Source organism: Eulemur rufifrons, chromosome 28 (genome assembly GCF_041146395.1).
Source record: "Eulemur rufifrons isolate Redbay chromosome 28, OSU_ERuf_1, whole genome shotgun sequence".
Lineage (NCBI taxonomy): Eukaryota > Metazoa > Chordata > Mammalia > Primates > Lemuridae > Eulemur > Eulemur rufifrons.
The window spans coordinates 51,082,871-51,098,546 of NC_091010.1; the positions used below are offsets into that span (position 1 = coordinate 51,082,871).

The following is a 15,676-nucleotide window of genomic DNA, read 5'->3' on the forward strand; positions in this document are numbered from 1 at the left end:
GTCTCTTTCTGTATCTCTGTGTGTTTCTGTTTTAATCTCTGTCTCTGTTTTCCTCTCTCTGTCTCTCTCAACCACTGTCTTCATATTTCCCTCTCTCTCCCTGTCTCTCTGTCACACTGTCCATTTTCTTCCTTTCTATATATCCATGCCATTCTTTTAGACTTGATATTCCTTGCAGGGCAGAGACATTTCTCCTGGGGACCAGAGAGGAAAGAAAATTCCTTCCTACCAGGTTCAGCTAGAGAAATCCTAAGGAAGTCTTTTAAATTGTCCTGGTGTGTCCTGATCACCACAGCCAAGATGTCTCGTGGCCATGCTGGATTATATGACATCCTGGGGCTCAGAGGGCTGGGCTGCTGAGATTGACCAGCCTGGCCAAAAGCACATGGCTTGAGCCAGGCAGACAGCTCCACAAAGGATCAATGGAGAAAGGGTACTAAGTGGGCCCAAACCACGGGTGTCCACTCTAGTGAGCCAAGATCAACTCAAGAGAAACAATAATAACACAAGTGCTGAAGGGCATACGGTCCAGATTCTGAGTTTTCTAGAAGCGTAAAGGAGAGAGATTAATGTGAGCTGCAGTGACCAGGGAAGGGTTCCAGGAGGACTTGATTCTTGCTTTCAGCCTTGAAAGATGGTGTAAGATTTTAGATAGATGGAAGGGAGGGAGTATTTTTGGGTGTGGGAACAGCTCTGTGCTTGTTTTATTGGTTTGGTTGCCTTGTTTTAAGCTCCTGAGAGGCAAAGACTTTTCTTCCTTTGTGACTAGAGCAAGCCTTTGTTGACCACAATCTGGCTTAGTCATCATGGTTCCAATTCTGTCCATGCTAGGCTGCCAGTGACTATGGAGAGAGGATGGAAAAGTAACACCTGAGAAGCCTGTAATCCTGGGAGCACCAACTTGCTATAGAGCAGAGGAGGCGTCCATAAAGTCCCTTCTTGTGTCCTCAGTCCTCTGTGTCTCTGTCCTCAAATGAATTTCACATTGAAATTTTGGCATTACCACAGGTAGATTGGGTTGTTTTATATATTCAATAAACACATAGGTATCACCTAATAGGTACTAGGCACATAGGTGCCAAGGATTCAAAAATGTAAAAGACAGAGTCTTCTTTAAAGTTTGTATCCACGTCAGAAAGACACAGAATTGAACTAGCAATTGCATAAAGGATGTAACTGAGCCATACAAAGCAGTGACTCTCAAAGTCGGATGCATGTGGAAATCACCTGGGAGCTTTGCAAAAATTACTGATGCCTTGGTCCCATTCTCAGAAGTTTTGGTTTCAATCATCCAGGGAGAGGGACTTGGGGATCTGTATATTTCAAAGCTCCTCAGGGCTCTCAGGAGCCAAGTTTGAGAACCATTGAGATAAGGGTGCTCTGGGAGCAGAGAAAGGGCTCTGCAGTGAGACGAAGGGAGGGAGGAGTGCTGGGGGCTGAGGCCCCGTGAGCGTGGAAGGAGGGGTGAGGGTCAGCTGGAGGAGGAAGGGGCAGGGAGGTGGGTGGATACAAACGACATTGGAGCTACTGCTGGTAGGGAAGTGGGGAAGTCCGGAAGTCGCTCCACTTCAGGCCTAGTCGCTGTGTGATGTTAGGCACACGTCACTTTATCCATGCCTCAGTTTCTCCTTCAGTCAAATATGACTAATGATGCCCGTTCATTAGGAGTTTGTTAGAATCAATTGAGGTTAAAAAAAACCAAGAAGATATATCATTGACCAATGGGAAAAATAACCCATTAGAGTGAAGACTCATTTATTCAGCCTCTTTGGAGAAAGAATTACTTTATATAAATGGCCTTTTTAGATAAGCAAAGTTCAGCCTTTCAAGAAGTAATCATTTTATTTTAACTAACACAAATCATTTCATTTTTCCTAACATATGTCACTTGGATCCCTAGTTCCTTGAGCAGAGCACCCTGGATGCTCATTGCCCTGTTCTTCCCTCCTGTGCCTTCCGCCCCTCCGCCCAGATGTCAGACGCTGCCATGCACTGCAGTGCAGGGCCACTGGGAGGCGTAGGTGTTCATGGTGTGGAAGGTTGGGTTTGAGTTCTCAGGTCTATTTTTCATAGGTTTTCTATTTCTCTTGCCATCTAGGTGTCAGCTGTTGGTTCTTACCATTCTTAATTCTGCTTTTTCCTAACTTGTTGCTTCTTACCTATTGAAGACTGGAAAACCAGAAAACCAACTTTAGAATGGCATTTAAAATATGAGTAAGCAGACTATGAGTAAGAGCTTGCCAGAGAGAGTGGATTATATGATCTTTGGTGTATACATGTTTTAATGTGCGTTGGCTCTTTTAGTTGACTTTCTGGATCTTACTCTGGCCTGGATATGGAATTCAGGAGGTGGAAGATTGGGTTTTATGTGTGGAGGGTCGGAGACCCACAAGGATTATTTGTAGAATTCTCAGTCTTCCTCCTTCTGGCTATTGGCCAAAGACCTTTAAGGTCTCCCGTTAGGTCACCAGGAGAATTTTGTCTTGTCAGACCAGGTTTTGAGTGTTTGTCAAGCATTTGTTACTTTCAAGGCAGGAGGAAAGAAGGGTAGACAGGATCAAACTCAAGAGGGAAAGAATACCTTGGAGCAATCAGATGCAACTGAGGCAAAACCATCTTTCCCAGAGGGTAGGACAGGGCAGGGAAAATGAGCAGGCAGATGGGGAGGGTGTGGTAGACTAGTCAAGAGGGACAGGACCCAAGAGACAGCCAGGCATATGATGTACCCCTGTAGTCCTGACTACTCTAAAGGCTGGAGGCAGGAGGACCACTTGAGGCAAGGAGTTTGAGACCAACTTGGGCAACATAGCAAGATCCCATCTCCAAACAGTCCCAGCTACTAGGGAGCCTAAGGCAGAAGGATCTCAAGCCCAGGAGTTTGAGGCTGCAGTGAGCTATGATGAGGCCACTGCACTGCAGCCTGGATGACAGCCTTAGATCCCATCTCTTAAAGAGAAAAGAAAAGAAAAGAAACAAGACCAAAGTCCAAGGAGATGGATGGAAGAGCATGGGGAAGAGAGAACCTCTGGGAAGGTGCAAGGGCTTTTTTTTTTTTTTTTTTTTTTTTTTTTTATCACTGACTCACACCACTCCAGTACTCCTGCCATGTGACAATTACAGGTGACAAGCTACTCCAGGCAGCCACACTGCCGGGGCTGCCACTGGCTGTATTCTGCCAGTCCCCATGCTGCAGAACAGTCCTGTTTGAGAAAGCAGGTTTCTAAGCAACAGTCGACCCTGAGTGCCTCCCACTTTGCTGTCTGCTGTCCATGTCACTGAGCCTCTGTCTCTCCCTTCCTTCCCCAGGTCGGTGGCCGGACTGGATAAGGAGGCGGACCTGGTGCACATGGAGGTGCGGACAGCGGACGGATGTGAGTGCTGCACCCAGCAGGCTGGGCCCTGGGAGATCTGCCTGCAGGTCTCTCTCCTCCCCTAATTTGCATTTTAATGACTTGGGAAGATGAAAAGCCCAGAGCTCCATTACAGCCATATCCATCCTTATTTCCCAGAGTTGGGGAGAGACTTCTTGTCCCAGGGGAGATGTTTCACTGAAATAAGCCCTCAGGAATGAATTTTCTGGAGATGTGAGTTAATGTGATGAATTTTGAGGCTCCTGTTAGTAGTTTCTTTGGCATCTTCAGTGTAATTTGAATAGAGATGTTCATAGCTCATGATGGTATTTTACGTTCACATGGTAAATCGTAGAGGCTGCCTGCTTCCCAAAATGAGCCCTTTATAATGGTCAAGTTTACTAAAAAGTGTAACTGGGAAATTATTTGTAAAATTGCTTATTCATCTATTCAACAAACATTAGGGATGGCCTGCTATGTGCTAGACATTGTTCTAGGCCCTAGAGATACAGTGGTGAGCAAGGTCTATATTGTCCCCGCAAGCAAGGGGCTCTGTTCTAGCAGTGGAAGCCCAAGATTCCAAATATATGACCCCCTGTTTACCTTGTGCAGCTGCGTACATCTTACACAAAATCTGACTGCAAATGCATCATTTTGTACCAATTTAAACATTTTACTCTTCCCAGAGTTGATCATACTCACAGGGCTCTTCCCTACACAAGAAAAATAAAAGAGACTGAAATAAAAATATACAAAAATATAATTAGCCTATCTTGGGTTGAAAATAGAACCAAATAATTTAATAGTGGTGAACTAGAAGTGCAGTAGAATAAGCACCTGTCCTTGAGCTGGGGTCCTGGGCTCTGCCACCCTTTGGCCTTGAGACAAGGAGAAATCCTCCAACTTCTCTGGGCTGTAACTTCTTCTGTGATCTGAGAATACTCCCCTGGATCTACCCACTTTACAAGGTTATAGGTTGACCAAACAGAAGAGGAAGGTTATAAAAACTAAAAAAATTTGAAAGGAGATTCTGTTTTGACCTGGCAGTTGGTGTTGGAGTATCATTCAGAATACATTAAGTAAAATTGCATATGCTTTCTGCATCAGAAATCTACTTTTTGAAGCCAATCACAGATGCATGCCAGAAACATGCATTGGGGGAAATATGTTTTATTTGATTTGTTTTTATTTTCAAAAGATTTAGAATGTAATCAGCATTTGTTACTATATGTCTGGCCCTCTGCTGACTTCCTTCCTTCCTTCCTTTTTGATCTAATTTGATCTTTGAATAGGTATAAGTCTGTGAGGCAGGTGGGGATGACCCACACTCTTTTTAATTTATTTTTTAACAAGGAGCTATTTAAGGTTTAAGAAGGTACTGTCACATATAAAGTCATTGATCATCAGCATGGTAAAGCCTGGGTTTAAAATTATATTATCTGACTCTTACTGCCAAGAAAGAAACTGGGAGGAGAGTGAGATGCAGGAATGCTAGGGAGTCTAGCAGGGCAAAAGGAGGTAAGCGGATAGCTGGTCTCAGAAACTAACGTGCAGTGTTGGGGACAACCCCTGCCTTGGCTTTGCCTCCTACATTGACCTTTCAAAGGTGTGATCTCTGATGGTTGTGGTATTTCAGAGTGAGAAGAAACTTTATAGGACAGTCTGAATCCCTACCCAGTGCAGGAGTCTCTTCTCCAGAACCTCTGACAGTACCTTCTCAGGCTCCATGAGCTCAGGCTTAAGACACATCATTTGCTGTTGCTGGGCAGCTACTTTTTAAAAAAAAATAACAAAAGTGATTTCTTACATTAAGCTTAAACTTATTTTATGAAAGTTCAAGAATTCTGGTTCAAATTGGGATAAGGCCTTTGGTGCAGGACTGCTGTGAAATTTTATGAGACTAAAAATGCAAAACACAAAGAACAGTTCCTGGCCTATTGTCAGAATTCAAGAATTGAAAAAAAAAAAATAGGCAGAAATATAACAGGGATAAATGTCATGTGCTGTACTTAGGTTAAAGTATATTATATATTAGTTCTGTTCCATCTTCTAGGTTTTTTAAAATTTTAAAATTAGTTTTTCAATGGTTAAAAGAATCTTCTCTCAACCTAGTGAATTGGCTCTAACCCAGTTTATTTAGAAAGTGCACATAGAGAAACTGTTTTAATCTGGGCATGTTTTACTTTACATGTGCTCCCTCACACTCATGCATGCACATACACACACACATACATCTCCATCCTTTGAGCATCACAAAAAGGTACAAATATATTTTCTTTCTTTTTTTTTCTGACATGGTAGTTTAACTAAAATTTGCCCAAATTCACATAGGTAGTTAGTGATGGGGGGAAAAAAACCAAAAACAAAAACTGGAGCAAAAACCTCTCATTGGACTAAGACTAGAGGGAAACTTCTGTTAAAGGACATCTACAAAAGACCTACAATGAACATCATCTTGATGAGATATTGAATAATTTCTCCCTGAAAAGCAGGGAAAAAGCAGAAATATTCAGTATTACCACTCATTCAACATCATGCCAAAAGCTCTAGTCCATGCAATAAAGCAAGAAAAATGAAATATCATTCATACAGATTGCAAAGGAAGAAAATAAAACTTGCTATTCTCATTGACATGGGTGTCTATGTAGAAAATCCCAAGGAATCTGTAAGAAAAAGCTCCTAGAACTAACAAGTGAGTTGAACAAGCCTGTAGAAGATGAATTCAATGGAGAAAAGATATTATTTTCAATAAATAGTGTTGGAACAATTGAGAAGCTATCTAGGGAAAAATTAACTTCATAAAATTTAACTCAAAATGAATCATAGATCTAAATGTAAAATATAAAATTTTTGAACTTTTAGAAGAAAACATAGGAGAAAATTTTCATCACTTTGGGTTGGACAAAGAGTTTTTAGATATGACACTCAGAGCAAAATCAGTAAAATAAATAATTGGCAAGTTGGGCTTCATCAAAATTTAAAATATTTGCTCTTCAAATATGCCATTCAAAACACTGGGAGAAAATATTTACAAATCTTATATCCAACAAAGGACTTGTAGCCAGAACATATAAAGAACTCTCAAAACATAGCAATAAAAACCAACCCATTAAAAAAAAAAAAGGGGGGGGGGGTAAAAAGTTTGAACTGATTAGCAGAGAGAATATGAGGATTACAAATAACCACATGAAGCAATGCTCAACATCATGAGACATTAGGGAAACACAAATTAAAACCATAATGAAGTATCACTGTATACTTATTAGAATCACTAAAATAAACGTAAGTTACAATAATAAATGCTGGCAAGGAAGTGAAGCAACTAGACCCTCAAGCATTGCTGGTGGGAATGCAAAATGATACAGCCACTTTGGAAAATCATTTTGGCAGTTTCTTATAAAGTCACACACACTTTATAATCCAGCAGTACCATTCCTCCTACATATTTAGTCTAGAGAAATGAAAAAAATTATATTCACACAAAAATCTCTGCACAACTATCTGTAGCAGATTTATTTATTTAATAATTGCCAAAAACTGGAAACAACTTAAATATCCTTCAATGGATGAATAAATTAGTAAACTGTGGTACATCCATAAAATGGAATACTACTCACTGCTATCAATACTTGAGACCACACAGATGAATTTAAAGACGTTATACTGAGTGACATAAGCTAGTCTCAAAAAATTACATGCTGTATTATAAAGTTTATATGATCCATGGGAAAGACAAACTATAGGGATAGAGAATATATCAGTGGTTTTCATAGTAGGGAAAATATTTGACAAGAAAGGGCCACATGAGAGAATTTTTTAGGATGATGTCACTGTTCTATCACCTGATTATGGTGGTGGTTACATAAGTCTATATATCTGTTCAAATTTACAGAATTGTGCCAAAAAATTCACTGTATGTAAATTTAAAAAATAAGTCCATATTAAAAATACTAAAATTAAGATCTATGGTGAGAAAAACCAGAAGGCATGGCTCTTGAGTTTTTGGCTTCTAGTTCTGAATCCAAGCATTATAATCACCTGGGGAAAACACACACACACACACACACACACACACGCCTGAGCTCCACCACAAATTGATGAATGAAGAATCTCTAGGCATTGGCCCCTTATGAAATTGTCCTGGTGCTTTTAAAGTGCATGTAAGTAGGACTGAGAACCACTGCACTAGACCTGAGCTTCTCAAACTTGAATACGCACATGCACCATCTGGGGAGCTTGTTCAAACAAGTATCCCATATTCCCGACCAGTTCTCAGGTGCTGCTGCTAGCCTGGGGCCTCCACTTTGAACCACACTGCACTGCACTGAGCTGTGAAGTACATGCAGGTGAACAGGACACGGTCAACACTGAGTAGCCCATGGGCTGCTGGAAGAGGTGGATATGTACAACAGACCATTGTTGCAACATATTATGCTAAAGGTCACAGAGATGCTGGTTTAGGCATCATCACATCAACGACAAAGTGTTGTGGGAACCAAAAGAAAGGGTTGCCCAACTGCTGAGTGACTGAAGCCTGCACAGAAGAGGCCATGGCTATGCTGAGTGACATTTTCCCAAGGGGATGGTAGAAAGGGGGGAGAGGAAAGGTATGCTAGAGCTGTATTGTCCAACATAGTACTCACTTAATATCCTGTGATTATTGAGTCTTTAAAATGTGCTGTCCAAATCAAGATGTGCTTTAAGTATAAAACACACATCAGGTTTCAAAGACTTACTATGAATAATAAAACAATGAAAAATTGCTGCTTAATTTTTATATTGATGACATGATGAAATGATAATATTTTGGGATATATTGGGCTAAATAAAACATATTAAATTAATTTCACTTTCCTTTTTACTTTTTAATATGGCTACTAAAAAATTTAAAAGGTCATCTGTGGCTCACGTTGTATGTCTGCTGAATAGCAACTGCTCAGCACAGAGCTTGGCCTTTTCAGCTGTGTGGCATGGCAGTGACAGTCCTGTCTCTAAACCTGGCTCAGGCACTTGGAGCATACGCAGCGTAAACCAGTCCCTTTTCTTGTTTATGTATCAGAATCCCCACTCTGGCTGAGTCCTGGCCCACCTTTATGGGAGTCAGGCTTTCTGATTAAGCTAAAAACATTGAATTACCTCTTGCCCTAGCGAGGTTTCAACAGGGCAGTCCCATCAATTTGGTTCACAACAGTGTGAATCCTGTTTCACTGGATTCAAATGGCTTTTTCTCCCAGTCTCTTCTGGAAGACATCTTTCTCTGAATGTCTCCTGTGCATTCTTTTTCTCTTTCTCTCTCTCTGTTTCTCTCTGACACACAATCAGTTACTCAGTCACAGACAGGACACATACACACACACACACACACACTCATCCTCCATGTAGGAGGCAATTGAGTATCAACAGAAAGAGCATTAACTTGGTGACATAAGAATTGAGTTGGAGAATTAACTTGTCATTTAGAAGCCGTTTGACCTTGGACACGTTGCTTAGTCTTTCTGTGATCCCTCATCTACTGCTTTAAAAATACTAATAAGTATAAGAAACATTTTTATAATTGATTGTTTTTTTCCATTGGTTTGCTAATGGAGGTCTTATTGTAGAGTAAAATTGACAACAAGGTAGATTTCAGTTCAGTGAACAAAAGAGTAACAGTTAAGAGTGCCCCCAAATGCCATGGCTGCTTTGTGAAGCAGTGAGCTCCCTTCATTGGAAATTCTCAAGCACAAGCCATAATGGATGCCTATTAGGGACACAGTGATAAGTGAACCTGAACATGGGAAAAAAGTTGGAAACATCCAGACATTCCAGAAATTTCTAGAATCAAAACCCATAGTACAAATTCCACCATTCCTTGTCCCCATATTATTATCAAGCCTCATTAATCAATTACTGCACTTTCTCCTAGGTCAAGATAAAGCCTAATACTTCTTAACAGAACATTCCAGGCAGACGTAAGTAATCAAATGGGCTTGCACAAGGCAAAACTATTAGCTTTGCAGACTAAACTCTAGGCTTTAGACACATATATTATTGCCTCTTAAAGGAACTTGGATCATTGATTAGTTCAATGATTTTCGAATTGTGTGAACTCAGAGCTCTAGCAGCTCTCTAAGAACTCAGAGGTTAAGATGAGGCCACAGCAGGAATTAGGCAATGGGACTGCAGACAGCTTGCCTTCTGTTCAACTAGAGCAGGCACACTGAAACCCACTCTACGTATTGGGATATAGATCACCTTTGGTAAAAGGACTCCAGAATTTTTTTTTAAAGTGAGAACATATAAGAGATTTTCAGATGTATCACATTCCAAAGGCACCAAAATATATAACACTTTGCCCAAAATCACATAGACAGCCAGTAACAGGCACTGGACCAGAATGTAGATTCTGGTCTAATTCTCAGCCTGATTTTCCTTCCATGTTTCTTACATGTAATGGATGAAATCATAGGTACCAGCGTCAAATTGCCTGGGTTCAAATCCCAGCTCTGTCACTTCCTAGAGCTGTGGAACTTAGGCAAATCACTAATCATCTGTGCCTCAGTTTCCTCATCTATAACATGGGGTGATAATAATTATAACTTCTTGGGTTGTTAGAAGAATTAAATCAATTAATGCAGATAGTTCCTATAATACCAGCCAACACAGAGTGAGCATACTTTTGTCATCATCATCCTCATGATCATGATGATGATCATCATCATCTTCATCATCTAGTCATCATATTCAGGGTCAATATAGTTGGCAAGTGAAGTGGAAAGATCCCTGGATGGAGTGTCAGAATTGCTAAGATACTCAGTGTCACTAGTGATTTCTCACTGTCTATAACTGTCAGATTCCCTCCGGTGCCATTCAGGGGGCAGAAAATGCTGGAATTTTCCTACAGGAAAGTAAAAGTTTCACAAAAAGTCTAAATTCTTAAGTTCAGTAGAAAGAATGAAAGCTACCTTTTTAAATTTTTTTTTTAATTTCAGCATATGATGGGGGTACAAATGTTTAGGTTCCATATATTGCCTTTGCCCTACCTGAGTTAGAGCTTCAAGCCTGTCCATCCTCCAGACAGTGCACACTGCACCCATTGGATGTTTATATACCTTTCCCCTCCTCCCCCCTCCCATCTGCCAGACACCCAATGAATGTTATTACTATGTGTGCACTTAAGTGTTGATCAGTTAATGCCAATTTGATGGTGAGTACATGTGGTGCTTGTTTTTCCATTCTTGGGATACTTCACTTAGTAGAATGGGCTCCAGCTCTATCCAGGATAATACAAGAGGTCCTATATCACCAGTGTTTTTTGTGGCTGAGTAGAACTCCATGGCATACATATAGCACATTTTATTAATCTAATCATGTATTGATGGGCACTTGGGTTGTTTCCACATCTTTGCAATTGTGAATTGTGCTGCCATAAACATTCTAGTGCAGATGTCTTTTTTATAGAATGTCTTTTGTTCCTTTGGGTAGCTTCTGCACAGCCAAGGAAACTATCACGAGACCATACAGACAACCTACAGAAAGGGGAGAAAATATTCGCATGTTACACATCCGATAAATGGCTGCTAACTAGAATCTATATAGAACTCAGAAAAATCAGAAAGAAAATATCAAACAACTCCGTCAAAAAGTGGGCAAAGGACATGAACAGAAACTTTTCAAAAGAAGACAGACTAATGGCCGAGAAACATATGAAAAAATGCTCAACATCTCTAATCATCAGGGAAATGCGAATCAAAACCACAATGAGATATCAGTTATCTCCAGTGAGAATGGTCTTTATAAAAAAGTCCCAAAACAATAAATGTTGGTGTGGACACAGAGAGATAGGAGCACTCATACACTGCTGGTGAGACTGCAAACTAGTGCAACCTCTGTGGAAAGCAATATGGAGATACTTCAAAGAGCTACAAGTAGAACTGTCATTTGATACAGCTACTTTTTTTTTTGTTTGTTGATTTTGTTTGTTTTTAGTACCTATTATGTTTCAATTGCTATATCAGGCATTTGTAGCAATATCACTTTCTTTGTTTTGCACTGTCTTCAAATACGTTAGCTGCACTCCCTGGTCAAGAAAAAGGATGCATATAGAAGCTAAATAACTTTTCAGAGTTACCTTTAATTGGCTTGTTTTTACTTATTTTCATTTGAGAGCTAATTTTATTTAAAATAAACAGCTCCTGGGTATTCCTGTAAGAGAAGGCCTGAAGTGCTGAATTTGCTTTTTGTTCACAATTTTAATTCACTTTTTCAATTTCTCACAATAGGTATATTACCCGAAGGGATGGGAGTTGAGTGAATCAAAGAAAGTTTTTTTTGTCTGAGGTGTCAAGAGGCAAAGGCAAAACATAATCACAAGTCACCATATAATTAAACACAACAAAAAATGTAGAGGCTTTTAATGTAATTCAGTTCAGTTTAACTAGTATTTACTGAGGCTTTATAAAGTCAGCCTGAGGAGAGGAAACGATGGGCAAGATTTTATTCCTGCTGGGAAAGAGGTGACCCTTTTGGAAAGGTTTGGCAGAACCCAACTGGACTTTATGTGAAATACGTTAATGTAGATGAGACGCTTGCCCTGCTGAGTGGAGAAGTCAGAGGCTGCCACCATGAACCCTACAAACTCCTGGCAGAAATGCAGCCCCTTAGGAAGAAAAGAAGGCTAAGGGTGTCAGGTTGTTTCAGTCTCTCTGTCCACATCCCCCAGTTCTCTAAGCATCCTCTACCCTGCGTGGATCCGAAGGCACATTCATTTGTAAATGTCCCGTCTCTTTCATTGGACTTGGGTCCTCTGAGGTTAAGAACCTGTCTTACGTTCTCTGCTTCCTAGAACCCCAGGGAGTGTCTTACCCCTGTAGCTTCTCTATATACCTTGATCCAATAAAAAATGAATGAATCAGTCTGTGTGAGGCAGCCCTACTCACCATAGGAGATCCTTGGTCCAACCTCTGTAGGGTTAGAAAGCATGGGGGCTGGATCCATCTGGGAGATGTTCCCATCATTCCCAAAGGTCCTGCCAGCAATAAATAGAGCTAGTTTTAAATAGGGCCAGGTATTTCCAAAGTTACCAAGCAGAATCCTTTATTCATGATGCAGGGAACAAAGCCTTTGACTTTTAGTTTTCGTAAGTGGAGCAATGAGAAATACATCAGGAAGACATTTAACATTTAGAAATATGTTAATTATGAGGATTAGCCAGTTAGGAAATAACTGTCTGGTTTTTCCACAGGAATATCCAAATGAGATTTCCATATTGTCTAGTCTTTCTAGTTTTTCTTTTGAGGATGTTTTGAAGGGGAGGATAGAAAATAGAAGTTCAAGAATAAGGATCAATCAAAGATAATCCATTAACATGCAATTATGTAGTGTGTTCCATAAGCTTTGCCTACATATAATAAAAGTCTTTATGCAGTTTTCACTCCCTTTTTCAAGAATTTCTTTCTCATGTAGCATACTTCCCCATCCAGGCTAAACTCAAGTGCTGCCTCCTCCTTGAAGTCCTCTTTGTTTTTTCCAACTCAGACACATTTTTTTCTTGTCTGAACGCCTACAGTACTTAAGGAAAATAAACAGTGATATAAATTCAGAATATGACTTTGCCATGAGACCAGTGATACCATGGTCTTTTGATTCTCCACAATAAAACAGAACATTACCTATTATAATTTAAATGTATGAGAGATGCTGAGAGTTAAGTCCCTTTCCCTCTCTCTTCATAATTAAAAATAGCTAGAATTTATTGATCTGTTAAAATGTATCCACAATGTGCTAAGCATTTTTCATGCATAATCTTATTTAATCCTGATGACATTCCTCAGAGGCACATACCATATTGCCTGTATCTCACAGATGAAAAGCTGTGCTGCTCCTTAGACAAGGCCAATCCACACATAGTAAGTCCAGGGTTCGAGCCCAGCACTTTGCAGCTTTGGAGGCCTTGCTCTCAAACACCACAGCATGCTCAGGAGGTCTGGACCACTTCCATTTCACCTGGCATCTGGTGTTATTAAAAAAACAAATAAAAATATCACAATTATTATAAGCCTATTTGGGGATTTTAAGTTATATGATAAATATCTTTGTGAGTTTCATCATAGAATCTCTACAACTATATCCAGCCTCATTTGGAAGTAATGTCCAAAGTTCAAATCTGAGACCTTCTGCAAATGTGAGGTTTGACCCAAATGGTGTTCCCTGCCCTCCTGACACCCACAGTTCCCCCACGGCCCTCAGGCACTTCCGCTTGGCTGCCAGGCCTGCCTGATAATTTAGTGTCCCTCTATTCCCGACTTGGGGTTCTTACCAGGCAGCGGGGATCATATCACTTACCATATCTCTATATTTAGAAAAATGAAAGTGTTGAGACTTCCAGTACATGAGTCCAGCTGAAGACTGTAAGACCCCCAAATTTTAAGTGATTTTCGAAAACTCATTTTAGTGCTTCTTGTTAAATTGGACCTTTCGTTCCATGCTGGGCAGTGACAAGCAGGGAGGGAGCCAACAAGTAGAATGAGTTTGGCACATCTTGCCTGCCACTGGCCAAAGTTTAGGTAGATTTTGATTTTGTTTGGGTGCCCCTGAATATACTTGATTCTTTTTTTCAAAGTGCCCAAATGAGAGAGAGAATAGTAAATGGCCGGGGGAACAGGAGCCAGTGTGTGGGGATAAGCAGGAGTCCCCCCATGTGCACCTTTGGTTACCAGGGCAGGGAGCTTTCTGCGACACAGGCTGGTAGGAAGGAAGCAGGTTGTCATGTCAACACCTGTGGCTTCTTTGCATGTATTTAGTGCAGCTTTTCGCTGTGTTTTGGTGCTTTATTCTAGGAGCAAATTACTAACACTATGTGGGTCCAAGAGTATTCCTGGCGGGCAGGCAACGTGCTCTAAAGCACAGCCTGGGCTTCCTGCCTTCCTTCCACTTTCCTCTCAGCCAGCAGAGGAAAACCAGGCCACTCTTGGCTTTATCTGTGAACAAAGACAGAGAGGAAGGGACACGCAGGCTGTACTTAAAGAATGCTGGACAAGCTGGGCTCGCTCCATGGTCAGGGAATGGGGGTAAGAAGGTCTGTTCCTTTCCTGGGAAGGCAGGTTGTGGCCAAATTACAGAGCAGAGGTAAGAAATGAGTGGCTCCCGGGTCTCATTTGGAATGTAGGCTTGTCTTGTTTGGCCTCACAGTGTTTGGCCTACATCATATGTTAAATTTAAATTAGCTGTCAATTTTGAAAAATCAGAAAGTTTTACATTAAAAAAAATAGGGGCATTTGGCTCTACTTGGAAACTCAGAATGTCTTAATCCTGCATGCGAATGCAGAACTGAGCTGAGAAGCAGGTCCCCCTTCAAAGAGGTGAGCATTTGTCACCTGACTGAGGCCCCCACTGCCCCTCTGCCATCCTCTACCTGGAGACCTTGGGCCAGCCACCCTTTCTCATCTCACCCCAGCTCATTTTACTCTCATCCATGACCTGTCTGGCTCCTTAGGCACTTGAGTGTATTGGCCGTCTGTTCTGTCATAGGAAGGTATCTGGGCTCTGTCCCAGGGCACTCAGCCCTGCTGGTGGTTTTGATGCGGGGAGGTGTTAGCTCAGGTTTAGGCTTTAGAGATGACCCTGGCTGCTTGCCTCAGGTCCGTACAGTTTCCAATCCCTCATCCACGTGAACCCTAGCTGTGAAATGCATGCAACGGGGACACAGATGACAAGGAAGTGTCCCAGGCAAGTGGCATGGGCAATGGAGTCTCCAGAGGAGACTCTGGAGACACTTCAGAGGCAGAATTGGTTCCTAAATTAAGGTTTAGGAACTGACCAGATTGTATGGGTTGCAGAAGAAAGAAAAGTTTAAGGGCTTTAGCTGCTGGGCAGATGATTAGGCTGATGATAGGATAAACTCAGTATTAAACATATTTGGATTATGGTTATCAAAGGAAATGGGCATCACTCAAATATAGGCATTCAAGAAGTAGGTGTGTATAGCACATAACAAATTCATTCCTCATCAGAACACTTCCTTGCTAAATTAGCATCAGGTTTATAAATGAACGTGTGTAATAGCTACATATGAGCAAGCCCCTTCCTAGACATCAGATTCTTTTAGAATTAACAATCTCGGCCAGGCGTGGTGGCTCACGCATGTAATCCTAGCACTCTGGGAGGCCGAGGTGGGCAGATCGTTTGAGCTCAGGAGTTCGAGACCAGCCTGAGCAAGAGCGAGACCCCATCTCTACTAAAAATAGAAAGAAATTATATGGACAGCTAAAAATATATATAGAAAAAATTAGCTGGGCATGGTGGTGCATGCCTGCAGTCCCAGCTACTCAGGAGGCTGAGGCAGGAGG

General features: G+C 41.1%; 1 protein-coding gene across 1 annotated transcript in view; it reads left to right on the forward strand.

The window, feature by feature from the left end:
- The window catches only part of SORCS3 (sortilin related VPS10 domain containing receptor 3), a 561,026-nt gene that overhangs the window by 406,287 nt on the left and 139,063 nt on the right, over positions 1 to 15,676 (forward strand). Inside the window, exon 6 of the mRNA XM_069459773.1 lies at positions 3,307 to 3,371. Within this exon, the coding sequence (XP_069315874.1) occupies positions 3,307 to 3,371 (65 nt within the window). The remainder of the gene's footprint in view (positions 1 to 3,306; positions 3,372 to 15,676) is intronic.